Raw genomic sequence first — 27,103 nt, 5'->3', positions numbered from 1 at the left:
TATTCTCTTAACATTATTTTATAAAAGAATCCATTATGTCATTTTTCAAAAAGAAAAAATTCTCAATTGAATCATAAAACTAAATTTTGGTTTCTAATGGATGGGGTAGGGGGAGATTCTAATTTAGACTATCGTAACAGCCATTACAGCTGGAAGTAACATTAGTCCAATAATTAAACTTCAAAAATGGCAAAACCAAAGCCCAAAAGAAATAAAATGACTTGGCCAATGCCATGAAATGAATTAGTAGCAGATTTGGGACTATATCCTAAATCTGACATGATATCTATTACTCCCATTTCCCTTCCTCCTTCCCCACCTCCTCCCTCCAACCCCCTGTGTCTCTCTCCTCTACTTCTCCCTCTAAATCAGACTCAGAACTAAGAACAGGTACTCTGGTCTTCTTATAGATTCAACTTAAACTCACAAAGTAATCCAAAGAGATTCCTCAAGCTATACTGAGAATTTGTAAACCTACTCTCTTAGCTAAACCCTCCTGCTTATCTATGGCTTTTATCTACTATCAAAAGAATCTTGACTTCTCCAAAAATATATGTACAGAAGACATGGAAATATTATTCCATTTGTATTTTCTCAAAATAGATATTAAACTAAACATACTATATAGCACATAAATCCATTTAATTTTACCAATATTCATCAGCCACCTCATGATCAAAATGTTTAAAAGAAAGCAAACAAAAAATATATATAAGCAGATAAGGAGGTATCATATATAATTTCAATGGAATATGGTCAGAGCACCAAGAAAAATTGTGGATACACTCTCTCCCTCTCCTTCCCTCCTTCTCCCCACCAAGGAAAAATTCCATGACATCATTTTGCTTTAGGCTTCAGCATCTCCCATATTTCTTTCAATATTCCATCTTCCCAAAGCTTAATTATAATCTAGTTCCTTCCAACAAAAATCTTTTTATTATTTTTTTATTTTTATTATTTTTAGAGACAATTTTTATGTCTCTAAAATGAGTTGACTTTCCATTAAATGAAATCAAATGAGATATTTCATTCAATAATTTCATAGAACTTTAGCTGGATCATAAGTTAAACAAAGATTTTTAGGAAAGGAGGAAAAAAAATTAATTCCCTCAAAAATGTGTTGCTGATATTTCTGATTAGTGGAATGATATAATTATAATTCTACATGATGAGGGAGACTCATTTGACAAAGCTATACAGAAGAGACTGGTGACCTGATGTCAATCAGAATGATAAGAAAATAGATATCCAATATAGTAGAGAGATAGAATTATTAGAATTTGGAGCATAGGGAGAGAAAAGTAAAAAAATCAACTAGAAGAGGGCAGCTATGTGGCTCAGTAGTTACATACCTGTAGTTATGAGGAACTGGATTCAAATCTGACATTTTCTAGCTGGGTAAGTCACTTTAACCCAATTGCCTGGCCCTTACTGCTCTTCTGTCTTCCTATAGGTTTCAAAAATGAAATCAATTAAATAGAATTTTTTCCCAGACCACTTTTTTTTTTTAAAACCCTTGTACTTCGGTGTATTGGAAGATTGGTAAGGATGGGCAATGGGGGTCAAGTGACCTGCCCAGGGTCACACAGCTGGGAAGTGGCTGAGGCTGGTTTGAACCCAGGACCTCCTGTCTCTAGGCCTGACTCTCACTCCACTGAGCTACCCAGCTGCCCCCTTTCCCAGACCAATCTTGCAATTTCAACAGTATCCTGGTATGGGAACTCTCTACACAACTTACATACATAGTTAAAGAATTACCAAAAACACTTTAAAATTAAGTACCTTGCAATCACAAGGCTCAAATACTGTCTATGACACCAACAAGTCATAAGCTCCAGGAAGTTTTTTTCTAAGATTTTGTTGCAAAACAGTCTAATATGAAATTAGTAATGTCTTCACATGTTAGATGTCTACACTGATAAAATGACAAGTCCCCTACCAAAAAGAACCAAAAACCCCAATCCTTATTACTGCTCTTGGTTGTTTTTTTAATTGTTTAACCCTACTTTTTTTTCCCAACCCTTACTTTCTGCCTTAGAATCAATGCTATATATAGGTTCTAAGGCTAAAGAGTGGTAAGGGCTAAGCAATGAGAGTTAAATGACTTGCCCAGGGTCACACAATTAGGAAGTGTCTGAGGCCAAATTTGAACCTAGGACCTCCCATCTCTAGGCCTGGCTCTCAATTCACTAAGCCCAGCTGCCCCTAACTCTACTTATACATACATAGATATGTGCAAATGTGTATATGAACTGGAAAGATGTATATGTATACTCACAATATATACATTATAGTCACTGGTTGAAGTGGGGGATTGGAATGCTTCTTACTCCCCAATGTCATTTTCAGCCATCAGTAATCTCTCTTCCTTCATGTTTACTCATATCTACCACTCAAATAAAATCCTAGTCGCTTGTATCTACAGACCCTCAGGTAGTCACCCTTCCTCAATGTCCTGTCCTTCCTCTATGAGTTTGGTAAATAGTTCAGTTTTTCTTTCCTACCTACTCCTATAATTCCTGCCTTCATACTGGAAGACTCTCCATTTATTTCCTCATTCTACTCACTTCCAGTGATATACCCTACCTGAACAAAAAGATGGCCAGTCATACCTTTAATCTTGTCATTACCCAGAGTTGTGACTAAAATTAAGATAAACTGAGGCATAACATTCCAAGTATATTCAATTTATTAGTAAGACTATCATTTTAGCTCTTCAGGTAGGAAAAAAGACCTCAAGTGAGGACAGCCAAATCATTTTTACAGATAAGAAGAGAAGCATCCAAAAACTAGAAGAATTGTCAAAAATGAGGAAAACAATGATTGGTTAAAAGTCAGCAACATAAATAGGGAAACAATATGTCTAGAAGGAAATGTGGAATTCAGGACAAGCAACAATCTCTCCGTATTAATAATAAATGCTGATTGATTTATGAAGCCCATCTGCATCCTTGAGCACTTGTTAGTGGAAAAGAGTCAACAGATTTCCTGGAATCTATATGCATCTTACTTATTAATGAAATAACAGACCTCTTTTAATGTAAGTGAGTATGCAAAGCTCATTAGTAAGATAACAGGTCTCCCTTAATTGTGCCTAAGCAGTAAGATGTGTAGAGATAATATAGTTCTTTGAATTAAGGTGATTTATGGGACAACCTTGCTCAGAGAGGAAGGCTGAACTTCTGAACCTACAAACTGCTCAACTCTGAGACAAAGAAAGGGTCTTTGGTAGTCATAAAAAATGCAGAATAAAATCAATCACAAAGAAAATTAATTATAAAAATAGAATCAATTTTATTATCTCACCACAAACATAACACCTCCATATTCATTCAAGAATTCCAAAATCCCCTATCTAATCATAATCTATTACTTTTTCACTTACATATATAGCTTGCTTTATTTGCATATATTTTGCATGTTTTTCCCCCCATTAGATTGAAATATCCGAGGGTAGGAACAGTTTTTTGCCTCATTTTGAATCTCTGGTGCTTGGCACAGTGCCTGGAACTTAACAGGCATGTAATAAATATTTACTAATTGATTGACTAAGTGATACAAACATTATTATCAAAACAGGCAACACAGCATAGTGGATGGAGGTGGTCTCTGACACATATCCACTGTAGGGCTCTACTAATCACTTTACTGAGAGGTGTCTATAGAATTCTAAGGCTATAAACCGCAGAGAAGGTACCAACCTGCATTACTAGTAGTGCAACTAAATTGCAAGTGCAATCTTCATCTCTCATTATTATTATAAGGGGGAAAATTAAGTTACTTACTGCTTCCATACACATGAAGATTTTTTTGTAATGATATAGGGAAGAGGCTTTGATATGACTATTATTCTCAAGGTCAGTGATAGTGATTTACATATGTAAATCATCACCTTTCATTCACTTACATTAGTAAGAATTTGGAAAGAAATTTTAAAAAAATCAACTGAATTGGAGGAAGGCCTGGAATGGGGAGATTACCAGCTAGAGTGATGAGGGCCTGTATTAGGGTGGTACAAGGGTCAGAAGAAGGGACATATATAAGAGATGCTACAGGGGACAGCTGGGTAGTTCAGTGTATTGAGAGTCAGGCCTAGAGACGAGAGGTCCTAGGTTCAAATCCAGCCTCAGATACTTCCCACCTGTGTGACCCTGGACAATCCACTTGACCCCCATTGCCCACCCTTAACACTCTTCCACCAAAAAAAAGCCAATACACAGAAGTTAAGGGTTTAAAAAAAATTAAAATAAAATTGAGAGGGGGGGGGGCGCGCTACAAAGGCAAAAATGATAGGATTTAGCAAATGATTAGATAAGGGGAAAGGGAAAAGAGTTAGGGATCTGGATAACACCTGGGCTGGAAGCCTGAATTATTTGCAGTATAAAGCAAGAAGAGAAAATTATCTAAGAGAGAGCCTGAGAGGGTATCTATCTATATTTAGAGGGTACCACATGGAGGAAAATCCAGCAAAGGAAACTGATCAAATAAAAAAAAATGAAAAACCTAAAGTATCAAGGAGAAGAGTTGTTGAAAATGTCAAAGGCTGCAGAGAGGTCAAAAAGGAAGAGGATCAGGAAATTGGGGGGGGGGGGGCCGAGAAGGCCATTGGATTCTGCACTGATAACTGAAGAAAGTTATCATTGATAACTGAAGAAAGTAATTTCAGTTGAATGATGAGTTTGGAAGCCAGATCATAGAAAGTTAAGAAAAAAAATAAGGGGAAAGAAAGTGGAGGCACAAAGTCCCAGCCCCTTTTGAAGAAACTGGCACTTTCTGGCTATGAGAAAACGGGGTACCATATAGGCCACTGTGAACCACTTTCAGAATGTCCACAAATGTACTTCTCTTACATCACCACAAAATAGTTCACTAGTGTCTTCTAAGTATAGATGTTATTTCAGCAAGTTGATGAGGTCTGCCCAAATACTAGGCTGCCATTCGACTGTAGTTGAAGCCTACTAAATTATATGGCTCATTGTGATAGGACCAATAGCTGCCTTCTGGTGTCCCTGATACATGTTTTAAATTAGTTTTTTTCCTAAAAATGAAAGTCTGAAATATTTATCTCCCTTAATTAACTTAGTGGCTTTGTGATCACATATGGTCATAAAAAGGCCACCCAAAGTAGGAACCTTTTAGACTAGGTAGCTACACTGAAACTGTGTTAATATCCTGATCTGCTGACTTGTCCCAGTTTCATAAAAAGATAAGAGGGGCTTTAACTTAGCCAAGTTAAGTGTATTCTTACTGAATAGCCTTTCTATGCTTTGGCCAAGTAAACCTTTTAACTGTTAAATTACCTATAAGTGCCTGATTTCATCCCAATTTAGAACCTGAAGGAACAGGGTACTGATCTCAGCCAGACACACCCCTAACATTTATAATCATGCAGCAGCAAGTTCTGCTGATTAATTGTGTACGAATTTCTTTTCATATTTTACATTTTTAGCCTCTAAACAAAGACCACAAAACAGAGGGTAAAAGAGGAGTAGCCTGGCAGTGAAAGCAATTGAATAAATATCCAAAAACAATCATAGTGTTATAAAAAAGAAAAATACTACAAAATAGATCTTTAAAAATGCAAAATTCTGCCTTTATCTTAAACATCTTAGATACGCTACTGTGCTACTTTAAATACTTCTGAAAAATATCTCAAAGTAAAATAGCCCCAAGAGTAAACTCCACTTACATATTTTCTTTAAATATATATAAATATTTATATAAATATTTAAAGTCACCAGATCCAGAACTATCAATTCTTAAAAATATAAACTTTGAAGCCTCATTTAATTTTCCAATTACTAACACACCCTCCTAAAATGGGGATCTCTTTCCCTGTTCTACAAAATTTTTTTAACTCACCTGGAAGTACTAATCAACATCGAACTAACTACAGAAATCTTTATTCAGATTTTCTGATGAACTTTTCCAACAATCTTACCCATCCAATGCTATCCATTTCCAGAGAAAAAATATTTTTTTTAAAATATGCAGTAAAAATGCAGGTGAAAACATGATTTATCACTTGTTTACTTGGGTATATGATTTGGGGTTTGGGTTTTATAAGATTATTCTCTTACAGAAAGTAATAATATGGAAATGTGTTTTGAGTGATAATGCATGTATAACCCAGTGGAATTCCAAGAAGGGGGGGGGGGTGTTAGAGGGGAGGGAGACAACATGAATCATGTAACTTGGAAAACCTAGAATGGAAAACCTAGAAGTAAATTTGTTATTGGAATAAAATTTATTTTTAAAAATCTTACCCATCCAGAAGATTCATTGTGGTTGAAGTCACTTCAGCAAACAGAACTATTTTTCCTAGTTGCTTTGTCTGCAAATTTTTTCGGTAGATCTCTGGATTAAAATGTTCTGAGGCAAATTCCTCTGTTGCAGTGACAACTGGCATATAAGATGGAGTTACTTCCAATTCTGGTTTATAGGATGAAGTAAATTTAAGGGTCAACTTGCTGAATGTCATTACTCCATCAGGATTCACATTTCTTGCAAGCCATTGCATAAAGGAAACTCGGGTTTTCTGTATTGAAAGGATGAAATTAAAAGGTGTAAATCATTTTAATTCAACAAATATTTATTAAATACCTACTATGTGAGGAGAGTCTGTACTAAGTACTAAAAAATAATATAAAACATTATCAAAAATAACAAAAATTCCTTAAAAAGCTTTAAAATAGTTTAAGTTTTGGGATGAAGAAATCAAAATCAAAGCTATATATAACTATACTTTTAAAATGCTCTAAATCATTGATTAGAGATATTATCTCATACTTATCGGATTAGCTAAAATGACAAAAGGGCAAAATGACAAATGTTGGAAAGGATATAAAAATGGAGACACTAATATGCTGTTGGTAGAACGGTGATTTGATCCAACCATTTTGGAGAGCAATGTGGAATTATGTCCATAGTTATAAAATTAGTCTGCCTTTTGACCCAGAAATACCATTATTACATTTATTTCCCAAGGTGATGAAGGAAAATGGAAAAGAAATTATATGTTCTAAAACTCTAAAACAACTCTTCATGGTGGCAAAGTACTGGAAATTGAAGGGATGTCTATCAAATGGGGAATGGCTAGACAAGTTGTGGCATAAGATCGTGAATTATGAAGAGTGAAAAGAGGAGAACCAAAAAAATATTATACACAGCAATAGAAATACTGTTTCTATTCTAATATGCTTCTATTCTAATATGCTTCTATTCTAATATGCTTCTATTCTAATATGCTTCTAACAAACATGTTTCTATTCTAACATGTTTCTATTCTAACATGTTTCTATTCTAACATGTTTCTATTCTAACATGTTTCTATTCTAACATGTTTCTATTCTAATATGTTTCTAACAGTTATCAGTTCTCCCTCTGGAGGTAGACAAACAAAAATTAGACAAAACATTCATGAATCTCTGAAAATCACTGAAATGGGCATCACCTCCAACCAGTGTCATTTTTAACTATTTATATTTTTTAAATCATATGCATTATGTCCACGACCTTTCAAAAATCTCCAAAGAGGAACTCCCTAATACAGTAAAGCATTTCCTTTAGGTCATTTTTTAACAGCTATTATGTACTACACCTCCTAATTATACATGTCCTTAATAACTTTCATACCACTCCTAACAGATAAAAGCGATCAGTGGCAATATGCTCTAGTTTCAAATTGGTCCATTTCCTTAGGACCACCTGCCATTTGATTCTTTAGAAATTGAACTATAGTACAACCATATAAATAACAGTAATAGAAGAATACTGCTGTTAAAAACATGGGGTTTGGAATTAAAGCGCATCTTGAGATGATGAAAAGTACAAAATAGCAAATTAACCCTTTCTTCTGCCAGTTCAGTTCTGAGGCAACATCACTCTTACATTTAGAAGTATTTATCTAACATCTGAGTACTGATGGATTAATTCAATGGGCTATCAAAATACAAAAATACAAAAGGTCCAATCTCTTTTGAGTCATCATGGATCTCTGGGACCTACCTCTGCTGCTTGATACAATGAGCACAATGTCATCTCAAGACAAAACCAAGTAGAAGACTTAATTAGCAAGAGTCCCCCCTTTTTTTTAAGTCTTTACTAGATGTTCTCCATGACAGTTACAATGACCTTTGTTGAGCCTTAGTAGACAGTGATAATTAGAGGATTGTTGAACAGAATTAGGCAAATGAGAATATAAGGGAGGTACAAAATGCTATGAGAGATTAAAGGAGAGAATAGAAAAAGGTCACTCAGAATGAAGTAATATTGAGCAAGTCCTCTCACAATGTTAACCTTTACCAGAACACTTGCAAATAAAAATGCCAGCGGCAAGAGTGTGTGTGGTATTGGTGATGGAGAGGGTAGGAAGTAATGTACTTTCCCAAAAATAGTAATATTTATAGTTCTAGCTAATAAGTCAACTAAAAGATCCCTATATCATGACATCATTAGAACTCCTTAAGACACTGGCTGTGTAACCCTAGTAAGTCAGTTATCCTGTTTGCCTTAATCCACTAGAGAAGAATATGGCAAACCACTTCAGTATTTTTGCCAATAAAATCTCACAATTTTATTACTTTGTAATATGGGGTTACAACTAAAAAAAACTTGCTCTGAAGTCGTGGTAGGATAAAGGGCCAGTCCATTACCTATATCTAGAGGCAGACCCATCTAAAGCTTCCATATGCTTTAATGATGTTAACTAAACATGCCTTAAGGGAGTGGGGGGCGGGGGGGAAGAGAGAGACAGAGAGACAGAGAGACAGAGAGACAGAGAGACAGAGAGACAGAGAGACAGAGAGATTTTGCGCAGGTGAGTACTACAGTACAGTTTCATCATTGAAGATTCCTACAATTCTCTCAATTCAGGTTATGTTAAGTATTCCCAATACAAGTATTCCATTAGAATATGATATAGTAAAGATCAAAGAACATGGAGGATCCCTCAAGACTACATACTAACCTAATTTTTAAATGCAGCATTATCTATGTCTTTTGGTAAATATTTCCCAATTTCATTTTAATCTCATTTGGGCTGCACTCAAAATTGTTACAGGTCATGTGTTATCAACCTTAAGTATTTAATCTGAATATTAAGTATATATCATTTTTTCTGTTCTGCCAAATCCTCTTCCTTTGTTGTTCCTATTCAATGGACACAGATTTAGAAACATCACGGAATGAAAATTCAAAACATCTTTAGACTTTTTGGTAATCAAAATCCTTGTTGCTTCTTGAATAAAAAATAAAATGGTTATAAGTCTGACATTTAAATACCTCTCCAACTTTTTTGTTTGTTTGTTTGCTTAGGTACAGCAACATTTTCTGAAGTTTCCAAATGTGATACAAAATAGTCATGACCTTTTCTTGAAGGGAAGTCTCTACACTTCATAGCAAAACTTCCAGTACTATTAGAGAGGGCTGTGCTATTTAAATATTCTCATAGCAATCATTTCTCTCTACCAACAGAAGGCAACTTCTACCTCCCGTTGCCAGCCCAATCTCCCAACTATGATGGAGATTCTCCAGTGAAAAGAAGAGCAACCATCCCTTCAGAATTCAGACCTCTTTGTAAATATCAATAATATGGAAATATGTGTTGATCAATGCTACATGTAAAACCCAGTGGAATTGAGAATCAACTATTGGGGGGGGAGGGTTGAAAGGGAAGGAAAGAACATGAACTGTGTAACCATGGGAAAATAGTCTTAATTAATTAATGGCTGAATGAATAAATGAATGAAGTATTCAAAAAAAAGAGTTCAGACCTCTTGTATTCTGCTGCACATACTCTTGAAAGGAATAGTGCTCTCCACTCAATGATGCTCTCAATCCTGGGACATACCCTTGATATCTCACTGACCCCATAGATCCAAGCCTCATTCAACATCATTGAATTCCTCATTCCCATATTCCTCAACCCTCCCATACCAAAATTGTATTTTAACTCCATCCAACCGTTCTATCATGCAGATATCAACAGATATCAACAGTTTCATAAGCAAACTTTCCTTCATCTTAAATCTTTTCCTCTCCTACTCCTTCCATCTAAAAACTAATTTATCTCCTTCCCTGAAGATACCATTCTTTGGCTATCCTTTCTTGTACTGGCTGTACTTTCACTTATTCTCCTCAAGAAGGGGAAGTTGGAATATTCTTTTCTCCCCATTGTCACTTCCAGATTCTCCCCCTCTCTCCAGAACTCAAACTCTCTTCCTTTAAGGTTCATACTATTTATATTTACCACCTAATCAGAATTTTAGTAGCTACTGTCTATAGACACACAAGTGACTCTCCCTCCTTCCTCAATGAGTTTTGATAATTGGCATTTAATCTTTTTTCTCCTCCCCATCTCCTGCTCGCATATGAAGGGACTTCCATATACACATGGTTCTCCCTCAAATACCTTACCCACTCAGTTCTTGTCAGAGAAATAAAGATGAAAGAGGTAGCAGATGGATTTATCTGTACCAATGGACCCAATGAATTATATTAAAAGTGTTTTCCCAGGGTTTTTTTCTTAGCTCTATTAGCAAAACATAATTCATCCTACTTAATCTCAGGTAGGCCACCAATGCTCCACAAAAATCCTTTTATTGATCTCAACTCCTGATAAAATCACCCATAGTGCCTATATTAGTCTCCCTAGTCCTTAAATTTCATTCTACTCGCCTACTCCACAATTTTTAGCACAGGAACTTTACACATCATTTCCCAATGAGAATGAAGCTCCTTCAATCCCACTTCATTTCACAATTTCTCTGTGTAGTCGATCACCCATTTGTTCCTTTTTTTCCTTCTAACTCATTGAAAGATATGGTTCTACAAATAAAATCTGAATCCAGTTCTTTTCAGGACCCTGCTACAAGTTATATCCTTACATTTCCTACTGGATCATCATTTTCCACTTACTAAAACATACTCAGGTCTTCCCATCTGAAAAAACAGTCTACATTTGACACTACTAATCAATCAACAGTAATTTAACAAGTATTTTATCATGTACCAGGCGCTGTGCTAAATTCTGTAAATACAAATACATAAAGCTCTACAAATTAAATTCTCTCAAAGAACTTACATTCTCATGGGAGACAACACATAAAGGGAAGGTGAAAAGAGAGCTGGGGGTAGGGGCACAGAACACATCCCTCATAGGAGCAAGTCCAGAATAAAACCTGGAGAGGAATGAAACATAGCCATCCTAGGCACTCAATAAATGGGGTTCTGGGAGGAGTCATCCAATGAGAGAGGAAGAGGCTATAGGGGAAGAAGTTATTTGCAACATGTGAATTCCAGGACTGGAGCAAAACTTCAGAATTAAGAGGTGCAACATCGAGGAGGAGAACTAGAGTGTAGCCTAAAGAGGAAATCTCCCCATTCTTTTAGGTTTCGGATACTAGTCTTCTTTTTAATGGACACACTTCCCTCCCTAACTTCTACAACTCTATATAACTAAAATTACTTTTCTGTCTTTCCTCAGTCTGACTTCTCTTGCTCTCTTCTGTTCTCATCAAAACTCCTCTAACCCCTGCCATTTCTTCTCTCCCTATATCCTCACCCTCTGTGAATTTGCTACTCCTTGGACTTCAATGATTACTTTTATTCAGATAACTTCCATATATGTTTCTAACTCTGGCCTTCTTGACCTCTTCCCTTAGTTCCAAAAAGAGATCTCTAAATAACTCCTGAATGTCTCATCATCATCTAAAGCTCATGTGATGATTAAAAATTACAAGAAAGAAAATCAATTTCTGAAATTGATTTCTGAAAGAAAATCAAAAATTAGGTATAAATAACCAATAAATTAAAAGGTCAGTGATCTTGAATCAAAATGCTTAGAAACAAAATTCTTTCCTGCAAAAAGTTACTCTTTCTTTCTGAATGTAGCTTTCTCCCACATACCATCATTATAATGGGAAAAGAGGTAGGGAGAGAAGTCTAAAAATCAGCATGCCAATTGAATGCACTTCTCCAATGAAAGAAAATGTATTTTCTCATTTTTTCCAGAGTCAAATTTTGTCATTATAATTATACAGCATTATGGTTGTTGATTTTATAGACATCATACCTCTAATAGGCCAAAACCTTACTTCTGACTGACAATATAGCATCACTTTTAGAAATGTTATAATACTTCTGCTTGTCCCCAAAAATCTCCCACAGTGGAATTTCTAAGGTATATATCTGCTATTTCCTGCTTAGTATAAAATTCCTATCACTAAAACAAAACCTCTCAGATAGACAATTAAAATGCATATTACCTGAGGAGAAAAAAGCCACTAATAGAGATGTGGAGGGAGACTTGATTTTAAAAAACCATCTCTCCTACTACTGCCCCATTAGTGAATTAGCTTAATTTTTGCATTTAACATTTTGGAAGGACATAGACATCAAAAGGATGAGTTATAGGCAAGTCACTAGCAGGAGTGTTTTTAATTTTTATTTATTTTTGCAAGACTTATTATTGTTCTCTCCTACTTCCCAACCTCACTATTTCTAACAAAACATAGTCCACAGTGATTTCATTGGAAGGCTGGAAGATGTAAAATCAGAGAGAAACCTTGGGTCTGGAAAGATAGGCAAATCATGAGAGTGAGTACCAAAGACAGAAGACAAAACTTCAGATGTCCCTTCCACATTTTAGGGGTTAGCATTGTAGTACACCCCCCCCCCATGACCAGGAAAATCCATGTAGAAATTTTACGGCCCTCCCTTCATACCAGAGAAGAAGTCTGATTTTTTTTCTATCCTTTTATGTTTATTGTACCTCCTGATAAAATTAGGGTGGGGGGACAGCTGGGTGGCTCAGTGGATTAGGAGCTAAAGACATTCAAAATTTAAATCTAGCCTCAGATACTTCCTAACTGTGTGGCCCAGGACAAGTCATTTACTCCCCACTGCCTAGCCCTTACTGCTCCTTCTGTCTTAGAACCAATACACAATATTGATTCTAAGTCAAAAGAGAAGGGCTTTAAAAAAATTGGGGCATTTAATGTTTGGTCATAGGCTATATATGTAGGTCAACGTTAAGTAAAGTGGGTTTCTAAACTGTATTTCTGTATTGTCTGCTGGCCTTTTTTTTTGCATCTTCTGCAAAACTCAAAGAATCCCCATTTAATTTTGTATGCTGACCCATGATATATCGAAACCATGACAGGGAAAGCCATGATTGAGAAGGGCTACCTATATTCTAGAGCAGGGGTCGGCAATGTATGGCTCTCGAGCCATATATGGCTCTTGAGGGCCAGGTATGGCTCTTGAGGGCCAGGTATGGCTCTTTCTACAGGAGCCATAAAGTCAATTTTTTTTCAGGCACTGTTACAGGAGCGCGCACTGTGAGCACTGTACAGCTCTCACGAAATTACATTTTTAAAAAATGCGGTGTGTTTATAGCTCTCATGGCCAAAAAGGTTGCCAACCACTGAGTTAAAGAAGCCATTTAACTGAAGATCTACTTTTAGAATAGCCTAGTAAGAAATTTATTATAGCTGAGCCCTGTTCTAGAGGTTCTGGGAGAGGAAAACTCTCATTTTAAAATTTTTGCAACACAATCCACCTATGTCTCTTTATTGAGTACAATTATTTCCATGTCTTTCCATAAAATATCCAGGAAAGAGCTATCCAACACTCTGAAGCCTATCCTATAGGTCTTTAATATCCTCCAGGAACCAACTACAGGACTATGGCTACCCATATATAATCCTTTCACTTCTGCTACATGACTGGCCCATGCTCTTTTCTGAATATTCAACTCTATTCACCATTCCTTGTACATAATATACTGAAGCTTACTTACACCTACCAATAGCTTTTGAATCACCTTAAATTGTAAAAAAATATAAACATACAAATGCCAATTAGAGCTCAAAGGAACCTCAAAATTCATCTAGTTCAAACCCCTTATGCAAGAGTTGAAGAAACATACCTAGAAAGGATAAGTGACTTGCCCGTAGTCACACTGGAAATAAGTACCAAAGAAGAATTTGGACCCAAGTTGTTTGCCTCCAAATTCCGTACTTTATGCACTGTACTCCCTTGGGAGGAAAGCCTTTAAAGCTCAGGGTAATAATATTTATATAATTTACATTTATATAATGCTTGAAAGTTTACAAAGAATTTTACATATGTTATTTCATTTGATCTCCCTAACAACTCTATTGCCCTCAATTTACAGATGAAGAACCTGACGCTAAGAGGGGTTAGGTGACTTAATCAGGGTCATATTGCTAATAAATGTCTGGGACAGGATTCAAACTTGGGTCTTCTGTGTCAGATGAACAGTGAAATTACTGAGGAAACAAAGGTTTGAACTTTTATAGAATGTCAATTTATTAAGTAATAGATGCCAGGTGCATAACAAATTGGGATCAGTGGCCTTCCTCAGCTTTGGCACAAGACCCCCCCTCCCCAAATACAGAGGAACAAAAATGTTATGCCTTAATCAAATAACAATTAAAAAGCAAACAATTAACAATTAACAAATTATGTCATCTGACATAATTTGGAGGAAAGATTAGGGACTTTCCAAATTGAGAGGAAAAGAGTTAACAGGTGTAATTCCCTGAATTTAGAGGTGTTCCACTCTCCCCCTTCCCCTAAGAGCCTGTATTCAATCAAAGAAACATGGAAACAATAGTCAACTAACCGGTATGAGGCCAGTTTTCAGATAAGTTATTTGGGTTGCTCAAGAGGTATAATTGTGAGAAAACTCTACATTAATCTCAAGTCTCACTGGGGATCAACATAACCTAAGTAAGGGCCTCCCAGCCACACAAGTCTAGGTCAAACAATGCAAAAAAGGTTTTCTCACAATTTCCACAACTGAATAAAGTGACTAAGCCCATAAATGAATGGAAAGGGAATTGAGTTAGGTCCAGAATTGAGTCACAAGATGGAGTCAGTATGGTTTCCTTAATTCATATTACCATTTGCTGTTCTAATGTCCTTACTCCCTGACCTCAAGACCATCATTCTATCTACTATGCCACCTACCTGCCCCTATTGGGTTAAATTCTTCTTTATAATGAAAAAATAATTTAAAAAAAAACTACATGGGTCTTTTTTGTGGCAGTTTTTTAATTCAAATATGCATATTAGAAATATTCCCCTAAATAGGTGATGAAACTAAGACCCAGCTTTCTCATAAAGTTCTTATACTGCTACCTTTCCTTGAGTACAGCACACCAACATTAGACTATAAATTTCTCAGCATAGCCATGGCATGTTGAAGGCAAACTGCTGGCCTGCTATCTAGCAACCTCTAGTGGTTTCCATATACATAGCACAGTACAGGAGAAAAGGAAGAAAGTTTCATGGTGATTTTGTTAGCACTAGTGAAGAAATCAAAATTTAAATGATCTCTAACCACATAGGCTGCCAGAGTGGCTAGTAACAGTAATGATAATCTAGCTAAGTGTTTTGTGAACCAATATCTCTAAAATGCATTTCTATGTATATAATTAAACTTCCATATATCAATTTTACACTAGATCTGAAAGGACCACAATGGTAAGGAAGTTAAAAACTTGGTAACAGTCTAGTTATTTTGATAGGACTGAAAATGGGAGTTTATAAATTCTAAGACTCAGTAATATGCATTAAGTTTTTCTATTGTAGATTCAAAAAAAAAGAAAAAAAGAGAGAAAACAAACTATTCAGAACCTGACTTCGAAGAATCGCTAATCCTCAAATGGTGTGATGGATCCTGTGGATATGGAGAAATATTTTTAGAATGAAGAGTTGAGAGTGATAGCAAAGCTGACTATGACTGTTAGTGAATGAGAGAAAGGATGTTCTCTCATGAAAAAGTGGAAAGGAAAAGAACTTCTCTGTTAAATCAAGGCAATCCTCTTGGAATTTTAGTTTTCAATAATGCTTTTGTTTTTAATACCACAGCCTCTTACTGTATCAAAAATATGACCTCACAATAAAATACTTCTTATAGCACAGAAAAATAGTTAACCAATCAACCACAGTATGCCAGGATTATACTAACTTATGGGAATACAAAGAAAAGAATGAAATAATTTATTCTTGTACTGAAAGAGATTACATTCTATCAAGAGACACTCATATCTATATAGGCACATACATAACGAATAAATATATATTCACACATATGCAAATTATATAAAGTAACTAGTTAGAAGACAGTATTAAGCTGGAATGTTTTAAGATGTAAAGTTTGCATTCTCTAAGGCAGACATGTGGAAGGAATACACAGCAGGCATAGGACACAGTCAGGACAAAGGCATAGAAATGGGAGATGGAAGACCATGTGTGAAAAACAGAACACTGATACTTAGAATTTTGGAAAGCAAAGAAAAGGTCAGGTCCATTGAGAGACAGCTTTAAAAGCCAACTAGAACATGACCAACAAAATGGAGAGAACAAGACATTTTCACAGATCTTCACAACTTCTAAAAACCTTTCCAAAAATAGAAAAGTTGGAGATTGGCAAGGTGTTAGTAACACTAGACTAAAAAGTAAGTAAAGCTCGTGATTTTTTCAAGGAAGCAAAATTGTGAAGGGAGAAAAGTGAAGCTAGAGTAAGGGTGATGGTCTAGGCCAGTGATTCCCAAAGTGGGCGCTACCACCCCCTGGTGGGTGCTGCAGTGATCCAGAGGGGCGGTAAATTTTTTTAAAAATTAATTTCCAGGGGGCTAAGTAATATTTTTCTGGAAAGGGGGCGGTAGTTTGGGAACCACTGGTCTAGGCAATTACTGAGTGGGAGACAGAAAGAGTAAGAATAATAGGATTAGGAGTTAAGATAGCAATATGAAATGTAGAACACTCCCACATAAACACAAGAAGATATCTTGAAAGGACCCCTAAAAGACCAATGAGAAAATTTAAAAAAAAAAAGTGAGCTCTGCTATCTAATCCAGAAGTACTACCTACTAGCAAGATACGGTTAAAATAGGTACATGATTTAGTTATTAAATGTGACATAAGCATAAAAAATTTTACCTGTCAGATCTTTGGATAAAGGAGGAATTTAAAGTCAAATGAGATAAAAGAAGATTACAGGAAATAAAATGGATAAGTCCGATTTCATGAAATGAAAAAGGTTTTACAGAAACAAAACCCAATGCAGCCAAAATTAGAAGAAAAACAGGAAACTGGAAATTTTTATAACACACATCTTTAATGATCAACTGTGAAAGACTAAGCTACTCCAATCAACTATATCAAAGACAATTACAAAGATCTTATGGTTAAAAAATGTTACTAATCTTGAGAAAGAGAACTGATGGAATCAGTACACACTGAAGAATAATTTTTTCACTTCATTTTTCTTGCTTTTTTGGCAATATGGCTAATATGGAAAATTTTCGTATGTATATAATTGATTGTATATTGCTTTGCCTTCTCAATTGGTGGAGGAAGGAGAGAAAAAATTTGAAACAATCTTTTTTTTAAAATGTTAAAAATACAATTGAATATAAAAAGTCATAAGGGTTAAATTGAAGAGCTTGGAGTAGAATCTATAATGCCTCAACTGAATCCAGAGCTTAGATAAACAAGCAGTCAACAGTTTATTCTTTCCAATGATACAGACTTTACTGCCTGCTCTGATTCTGTGCATTTCACTGTCCTCTAACCTAGATATAATCTCTAGGCCTTGCTATCTGCCCCTACTGATGTATTAGAGGTTTTTCGTTTGGCTGCCAAATGAATATTATTGTAGGTATGGTTTTCATTTAATGTCAATTCCCTGAGAGCAGTGGGTTACCTTGCTTTTTCTATTTATATCTCAGGCACTTAGCACATAAGCTTAATCAATATTTTTTGATTCATTCATGTGCTAAGATACTTACACAAACAAATTTACATGTTTCAAAACACAGAAATTTCGCTAATTCTACTGCTCAAAATATAAACTCATTTTCATTGGTAAACCCAATTAAGAATATGAACTTCTAAAAGAGTACAAGGCCATAAAAAATTTTAAGTCATTTCCCAAAGAGGAATAAGACATATTAAGCCATTATACTAAAAGAGTGATCTATTATAGTACATTTGTTTCCTATTATTTTTTCATTTGCATTTGTTTTTATAGTCCTCTAAGTATAACCATAGGGGGAAATGAGAAAATGTAACACTCAAAAAAGAAAAACTACAGGATATAAAATCTAAGATCTTGAGATATAACAGATATTATATTCATGGGTAGTTAATCTCTAATTAAAGCAAGTTGTATTTATTTAAGTTAATACCAAATACCAAATACTTTTTATTTCTGCTTAAAGTTTGGACTTAAAAAACAAAAAACAAACAAAACCTCAAATCTCCAAGGAATATGTTGTCTAAGAAGTCAAATAAAAAAATTCAGAGATTCCCCCACAAAAACTGGAAGTTAATATGATTTTTTTCTATAAAGGTTGGTTCTCTGGGAGGGGATTCAAAAATACAAAAACAAGAAAAGGAAGTAAAAGCTCAATTATTTTACTAGATTAAGTGTAATCTACATAAACTTAATTTTTTTTAAACCCTTACCCTCTGTCTTAGAATCCATACTAATTATCACTGTCAACCCCCCCAAGGAGAACTCATTCATACTTATATTAAGTATCTAAACCAGAAGGGTGGTAAGGGCTAGTGACTTGTCCAGAATCATACAAATTAGAGCCAGGTCTTCCTGTCTCTATGCCTAGTCTACTCTGCTACCTAGCTGTCCCAAGAATAATATCACGCATATTAAAGAGGTTTCTTTTAAGATACTTCTGTACACAACAATTTTGACAAATGATCAGTTACCAAACCAATGCCTTCAAAATATTCTATTACTAAACAAAGTGATTTAAACAGGAAAAATAAAGATCCGAAGACAAAATCTGTTATTACTATACAACTAGAAATACACATACACACCATTTAATAAATCATACAAATACCCTTAATGATTTAATTCAGTGGAACAAAAGGTTCCATATGCTGCCACCAGTGAGAAAGATACCTTAAATAAAATCTAATCTAAAAACACAGAAGTATCACTAAGTCTCTCTTTTCCTGTATTTGTTAAAGTTCTCCAACTTTTCTGTGGAAAATTAATAAACATACAGATTTTCAGGTCACCTGACAAGAAAGACTAAACATTTTCAGATATTCATGATATTCAGTCTTTCCAAAACAGGAACTATGCATAAAATATAATGCAATTTCAGGCCTACTAGGGCACCAAGAACCCAAAAAAGGTTTTTAAAAAAGCAGAAGATTAATCCCTATCTTAACAACCTCACTAAGCATAACCTCCCCTAAAGGCAGTGCTGGCCAAACAGAGAACAGCTTTTCAGTAGATCTCTCTATAACCTCTATAAAACCTCCTTCCTCACAGTATCTGGGAAAAATAAAAGGCAGAAACTTTCCCAGCCTGGGGCGGGAGAGTGGCAACATTCCACTGCCCATTCGAGCTCATCTAGAAACCTGAGAATCAGAGAACTGGGACAAGATACTTGTGTGTCATCATGGGGCAACTCCACTAAGCCCAAAGGAAAGACTGAGTTCTCTCACACCAGAAATAACCTGGGGCAGAGATTGACATCTGTGAAAGGTAAATTACCACGTGTGGGGAGAAGCTAAGAAGAGGACCAGGCACCAAGAAAACTCCCATCAAAACAGAGGGAATCAGAAAGAGAAAGGGAAAACAAGTACAAAAGCCTGAAATTACCCATGATCTCAAAAGAAATTTTGAGCACTGCACATAAATCAACAGGGAATATATTTCTAACAGAAAAGAATATGGCATCCAGATCAACTAAAAGAATCCAGGCATTTATGAATAAACATTGGAAGACAAAGGAAAAAGAATCACAACCTGTGGACGTATGGATTCTCAAGAGACACTAAAAACTACACAGCAGTAGATTCCTGACTAAGAAAAATGTAATATGAATATAAATCTATTTTGCCAAATAAATAGTAGAAATTGAATCCATGGAAATTCTCAGCAAAAAAGCAAAGGAGAAAATAATTGGAAATGCAAATACACAAAATTAAAAAATCTAGAAGAGAAAAGAATTTTTTAATTGATTTTTGTGGGCAGCATGGTGGCTCAGTGGATGGAAAGCCAGGCTAGAAAAAGGTCCTGGGCTTAAATCTGGTCTCAGACTTCCAAGCTGTGTGATCCTGGACAAACCACTGAACCCCGAGAGCCTAGCCCTTACCACCCTTCTGCATACACAGAATACACAGATTGATTCTAAGAGAAGGTAAGGGTTTAATAAATAAATGAATGAAATAGAAATGCCAATTTTTTATACATGTAAAGCACATTTAAAGGCAGGATGCATATAGACAACTGGGGGATTATAAACAGCCCCTAGAAAAATCAAAAAACCCAACTTCTCAGAAAAAAATTGTCAATCAGAAAAATTCAGATTGCCTCCAGAAAAAACACCCTTGGTCTTCAAACTCCCAGACCCACAATGATGAAAAACTTTCAAACATAAAAGGAAATTATACAGTTATAGTCAAAAGAAACTACAGGAGGAAACAGAATAATATATTCTAAAGAGCATTGGCCCTGGCCCTATTTTTCAAAAGAGTGAGCTCTTATGAAGTAAACAAGAGTTAAATTATATTTGTGTGCGTGTTAAATCTTGACATCATGGGGATTTATTTTACAAACACACACACACACACACACACACACACACACACACACACACACACCTACCTTTAACCGAATAACCAATAAATGAAGGGTTTAAGAGTCTGAGGAAGGGCTCTTAATCCGGGATCCATGAGCTTGTTTGGTTTTTAATATTTTGATAACTGTATTATAACTGGCTTTCTTTGTAATCTCATCTATTTTATTTTAAGCACTTAAAAAACATTCTGAGAAAGATTCATAGGTTTCATCAAACACCCAAGGTCTATGATAAAAAAGTATTGAGGCTTTTTTTTTTTTAATATAACTCTTACCTTCTGACTTTGAATCAAAAATATGTATTGATGCCAAGGCAGAAGAGCAGTAAGAGCTAGGCAATTAGGGGCTTGGCGGTCAGTTTGAGGATGGAGAGGAAGTGGGGAGAATTGTCACAGCTAGGAAGTGTCTAAGACCACATTAGAGAATTCAGGACCTCCAATCTCTGGGCCTGGCTCTCAATCCACTCAGCCACCTAGCTGCCCCCAAAAACAAGTTTTAAGAAGTTGTGGATTGGAATAATTTAGGTTGACTGGGTATTGAGAATAGGAAAAAAAGTCCCTCCATTAAAATTATTGTCATGAAAAAGACTGGAGGAATCTTTCTGTATACAGGGCTACTCAAGGAGTGATTAAGGAAGTTAGTAAATATCAGGAGAATCTTTACATGCCACCAGTAGCAACTGCCCTGAGCAAAGAGAACAAAACTAGATTTTTAGTCTAATTTAAATTTCAGAAGCAGTATATTCCAATTTTTTTTATTATTTCTAATGTTTACAAATGCAAAATTCCCATATATAAAAAGATAATATATAAATGAAAATCTTCTGTGTTTAATCTTCTAAAAATTTCTTTAAGCACAAATCTCATAATTCCCTTGCTTTCAAATAAAATATACTTTTATCATTTTAACCCAGTTTATTTAATAATAAACAGTTGTCATTTCTTATTATGAAGTTACATCTGTGATCCATGGGGAAGTAACATGATAATATCTCACAAGATTCCAACCAAGGCCAAGCATGCTTCTATTACTCAGGTTGAGTACTCATAATTAGCTACAGACCAAAAGGAATTTCAGAAAGAAGCTTTATAGTGCCTTTTTTAAATCTCATGTTCACCAAATCCTAGATGTCACAGTTTAATAGATAGCATTTGTTTATTCAAATTGCTATGGTTGGGCAGAAAGAGGGAAAAAAAATCTCAAATTTGGGGAAGTAGGTAGAGGAGACAGCAATCTTGCAAAAAAAGTAGTGTGGAAAATGTTAATCCCCTTGTGCTTCTGGTATGACAGAAAGGGAACAGGAGACATTGACAGCTGACACTCCAAAGGGAAGGAGAGAGCTATGATGATAGCAACTGGCTCCATTGCCATCTTTGGCAAGTTCACTATAGATTGCCATCCCTTGACCTAAAGCTACCCCACAGCTAATGCTTCTGAGCATCAAGATCTGAGGTTTATCCTCCAAAGTGAAAAATCTTCACGGTTGTGAAACCTATCTTTTCTGAAAAAAGAAAAATAATGGAGAATTGAGTTGTGTTAAGAGCACATCTGGGTTCTGGGACCTAAAGCACCACTTACGTGAACAAACATTTGTCTCTGAGCTTTAATTTTCTCATCTGTAAGATAAGGACTATCAGGGTGACATGAGGAAAGTACCTAGTAAAATCTAAAACACTGTATGTAACATGAACTACAGCCAAAATACTTGATTAATTGTCATCTTCTGTAGAGCCATGTTTTCTATATACCCCATAAAATGCTGTACGGTCCCAATATTCTCACACACACAGAGGAGAAAGATTATTATAAATCTGCAACCAGAGTGATGCAATAAGATGACAGGTCCCCCAAAGATGGCTTTTTCCCAGCTTTCCTTTTTGTCTAGGAAAAGCTCTGTCTCTGGCATGTGTTAGATTTTCCCACCTATTCCAGGCTTCTAAGATGGTGACTGGTGAGGAAGGAAAGAATTATCTGCTATTTCTGCTTCCGAATCTCAGTTTTAGGACCTAAGTACAGTAATCAGTTGAGGGTAAAGGGAATATGAGACTATGAAACTATATTTCGAATTTACTAAACATTAGGTTACAAAGGGGATTATGGATAGTCTCATTCATGATACCAGATGCTATATATGCCCAGAAGGACACATGAATGAAACTGAGAAAAGGGGGAAAAGAGAGGGGAAACTGTCTCAACCAGTTTAGAGTTAAAAGCAAAAAGCAAGAAATAAATAATATCAACAGGATGTTGACTGTCAATTGATAAGATGAATCTTCCAAAGTGTTTTGTCTTTTTAAGTCATCTGGCCACAGCAAAGGGAATAGCACTGGGCTCTTCTCTGAAGGGGAGAAATGAAGGCTCCATGGAAATGCTTATGGTTTTTTCCCCTGAAATTCTAACATTGACTCCATTGGGGAACAAAGTCAAAATTAGGAAAACTTGCAAAAAAAAAAAAAAAAAGGAGATTGGAAGAACAAAAAAAAAGATCAGAAAGGCATTCATAACTTTACTTAGAATCCTCTAATTTCCTGTTATATGTAGAAATGCTCTTATTTTGGCGTTTAAATTCAGAATTTCTTTTTTTAAAAAAAAGGCAGGAAAAGCAGAAAGGAACAAGATTAGGAAGATTAGGAATGAATTTGAATACAAGTTTTAAGGTCTCTGAACAAGTAAAATAAAGTGTGATAGTGATCTGAAGGATGACTTGAAGTGGAAAGGAACTGTCATAGAAGATTATCATACACTGAGATAATGTAAAAAAACCAACAATTAATACATTTTTAAGACTATTATAATATTCCAGAATGGTAGTTGTTTGGGCCATAGAGTTTGGGTCAGAGTGGGAGCAGTAGAAATTGGGACATGGCAGAATGTGTGTGTGTGTGTGTGTGTGTGTGTGTGTGTGTGTGTGTGTGTAATAATAATGCAGAAAGTCCCTTTGGTTTTAAAATTCAGTTCTAAAAATGACTTCATAATATTCTAGCATCAATAGGAGATGGTATGTCATAACAATCAATGGACAACTAAGTTTATTCTTCAGCCTTTCTAGGGTCACCATGTATATCTTTATTTGGTCACATTCCATTTCTCCCAACACAGAGAATAACAGAAGAATAACAACTAAGGTTTTTTTGTTGGGTCTCTTTTAGAGACCATGTGCCCAAACTGCAACCTTCATACCCCATGTGAGCCCTCTCCCTTTACCCCACTTGGGGAGGGAAGAAGCACTCCCACTGGACTGGTGGCAGAGGGGCAGGTCATGTGAGAAATGTGCTCACACATGCGTGAAGAGGGGGAGGGGAGCAGCCCCCTCTGGCATGCATGCCACAGGCTCACCAACACAGACTCAAGTATTAGATGGGTCCTCATAGAGAAGAGAATCCAAAATAAAAATAACAAAATAAAAAACCTTCTACACACACAACACATACCACAACTATAGGAGCAGCTGGGAATATTCCTTTTTCCAAATTCAAATGTAACCTAGCTATGTGACCCTAGGCAAATCTTTTAATCCTGTTTGCTTCAAATTTTCTCATCTGAAAAATAAACTGGAGAAGGAAATAGCAAACCACTCCAGTATCTTTGCCAAAAGAAACCTAAAAACCCAAACATAGTCATAAAGAGTCAGACATGACTAAACTGACTAAATATCCACAACTTGCTGACTTTCAAATTTTAAAAGAATATATCATATACCTGGTGATCTTTACCTAATTTGCTGGGTTACAAGTCACAAATATAACAACCACTTTCTGTTACTGTTCCATTTCTGCCTGGAGATTGTACACTCAAGTCATGTAACCATCAGTACTATAAACCAATATAATAGCTAGCTTCCAACCAGGTTGAGAGAATACACTCATTAGTAAGAGAAGACAAAAAGCAATGCCACTGGAAAATCATTAAAGTTATGATGAGTCTTAAACAGAACTGAGTACCAAAGAAAAGTGATTTATTGTCAACTAAACCTGACATAATCTTTATTTGATAACTTTAAGAATACTATGAAACAGATGCTCACTCAATCTTTTAAAAATATTTATTCACTTCTATTTACAATAACAATCCAAAGTCCCCAAATCACCTATGTTATTCAGCATATAAAAACTATAGTGATGCAGAACAGTTATATAAATATATCATGAAATATTATCAATGAAAAATGTGCTTTTATTTTGATTTTTATATTTCTTAATTGTTATGCTATGAGCCATCATTATATTTAAATGATTTCCCTATTTAAAGATGCCAAAAAAACTGACATGAACGGAATGGAAAATTACTAAATTCAACTATTCTCTCTGCTCCAAAAAACATCAACCTAGGTAGCAGTCAATTTAACTCAGCAATGACACCTTGTGGCAAAAGACTATTAATGTATTCCAAGAAGCAACAAGATTATCCAGTTTCTAAAAACATTTTAATGTAAAATAATAGTTCACATTTATTTATCACTATAAGGTTTATGAAGTGTTTTAACTGTACTTTAAAGAAATAATAATCCTGCTAACAACAATTATAAAGAATTCATGTTCAGACAGTGCTTTTTCAGAGCAATCCTATGACACATATGAGGAAATTGAGGTCCATAAAGGTTAGGAGTCATATTCTTAAAATAATTTTTCCACAATTACATGTAATGATAATCATTTTAACACCCTTTTCTTTAAAAATTGGAGTCCCAAATTTTCTTTCTCCCTCTCCCTCCTTCCCTGAGATGGTAAGCAATCTGATGCATTAATGCAAAACATTTTTTCATATTAGTCCTTTTATGGAAGAATACTTTTTTTAATGGAAGAATACTTAAACAAAAACAAAAAATGAATGAAAAAAGGAAGTAAAATACAGAATGCTTTGGACTGGGCTCAGACATTTTTCATTGCATTTTTCATTATGAATCCTTTGGGATTGTCACTGTGTTGCTGAGAATAACTTTGTAATTCATAGTTGTTCCTCATACAATATTGCTATTACTGTGTACAGTGTCCTAGTTCTGATCACTTCCTTCTATCAGCTCATGTAACCCCAGGTTTCTCTGAAAATAGCACAATATTATCTTCTAACCATTATCAAACAACGTACCATTCTAACCACAATGATGTAGATCTCTTTCCAATATCATAAACATGTCGTAGTACTTCATAAGGCAAAAGAACAAATGAAGAGGATCTACAGAAACAAAACAAGTGATACAGGAATCCAATAAAAAAAAAATCACTCACGGGGATAGACAGCTGGCTCAGTGGATTGAGAGTCAGGCCAAGAAATGGAAGTTGAGTTCAAATATGACTTCAGACACTTCCTAACCTTGTGACTTAATGCCTATTGCCTGGCCCCTACACAGTATTGATTCTAAGACAGAACGTAAGGGCCTTAAAAAAAACTCAGGCTCTTTATATGAAAAGTTGATCACTGTGTAGGATTCTATTTCATTTACTTAAGCCTTGCAATATTTCAGTATGACAAAGAAGGGATGCAGTAAAAGATTTTTTAAAAAGCTAGTACTTAAATAGCATATTTATGTATATTACATAATTTACATAATTACATAATTACATACAATATTACAGTTCGGAGGTATGGGCTATTATTCTCATTTTGCAAATGAGAAATTTTGGAGTGCCTTTCCCAAGTTTATACAACTAGTAAGTGTTCAAGGTTGGATTCAAACCAAGACTTTCCTAACTTTAATGTACTGAACCATCAGGTTGTAAATTTCTGCTCTGGATCCCGACCCTTGCTTTCTAAATACTAATAAATCTTATATATGCACATATTTAGCATATATACATACATATAACATCACATACATTATCTCATGTGAATATATCATGTATAGTATGAATATAATCCTATTATCCAGTCAATCCAAAAGTTAACAATCCAAATTTTCTCATGTCAGAATCTGAGAAAAGAGGCTCAGAAAAAAAACACCTCCTGAATTGACACCAATCAGAAAGGTCTTTAACTAGTTACCTTCAATTTATAACACAAAACAATCAAAATTAACATTCTGAAATTAGTATATTCTAAAAAAAAATTTTTTTTACATTTTAAAAAGATTTATTCATAAGAAATTCAGAAATTCCTTTTTGTTGTTGGGAATAGTTATACATGGAAACAAGTTTTGACAATTGTTTTCTGACATTTCAGAATCCAGATTTTCTCCACCTCTCCCCATCACCTACCCCAAAGTCTGATATTGGTCCTATCAGTACTTTCATGAAATTCAGTAATTCTTTTAACCAAAAATCTACTTGTTACAAAAAGAAAAAAGCAGAATTAACAGCCACTTTTACAACTGTCATACAACCAAAGAAACTGCTTTTCCTAGTTTCCAATAACTCAAGCCTTTAAAATTATACTAAGAATCTAACAATTCACCTTCCTTTAACTACGGTTATAATAAGCAACAATAAATTAAAGACACTTTCCTCTTCTAAA

The 27,103-nt window shown here is 35.2% G+C and overlaps 1 protein-coding gene across 1 annotated transcript in view; it reads right to left on the bottom strand.

Annotated features, from left to right (window-relative positions):
- HLCS (holocarboxylase synthetase) overlaps positions 1-27,103 on the bottom strand; it is a 133,999-nt gene that overhangs the window by 77,906 nt on the left and 28,990 nt on the right. Inside the window, exon 6 of the mRNA XM_044670267.1 lies at positions 6,267-6,538. Within this exon, the coding sequence (XP_044526202.1) occupies positions 6,267-6,538 (272 nt within the window). The remainder of the gene's footprint in view (positions 1-6,266; positions 6,539-27,103) is intronic.

This window comes from Gracilinanus agilis, chromosome 3, assembly GCF_016433145.1.
Source record: "Gracilinanus agilis isolate LMUSP501 chromosome 3, AgileGrace, whole genome shotgun sequence".
NCBI classification, from domain to species: domain Eukaryota; kingdom Metazoa; phylum Chordata; class Mammalia; order Didelphimorphia; family Didelphidae; genus Gracilinanus; species Gracilinanus agilis.
The sequence above is the reverse complement of the archived record's forward strand: the minus strand, read 5'-3'. Positions and strand labels throughout refer to the sequence as shown.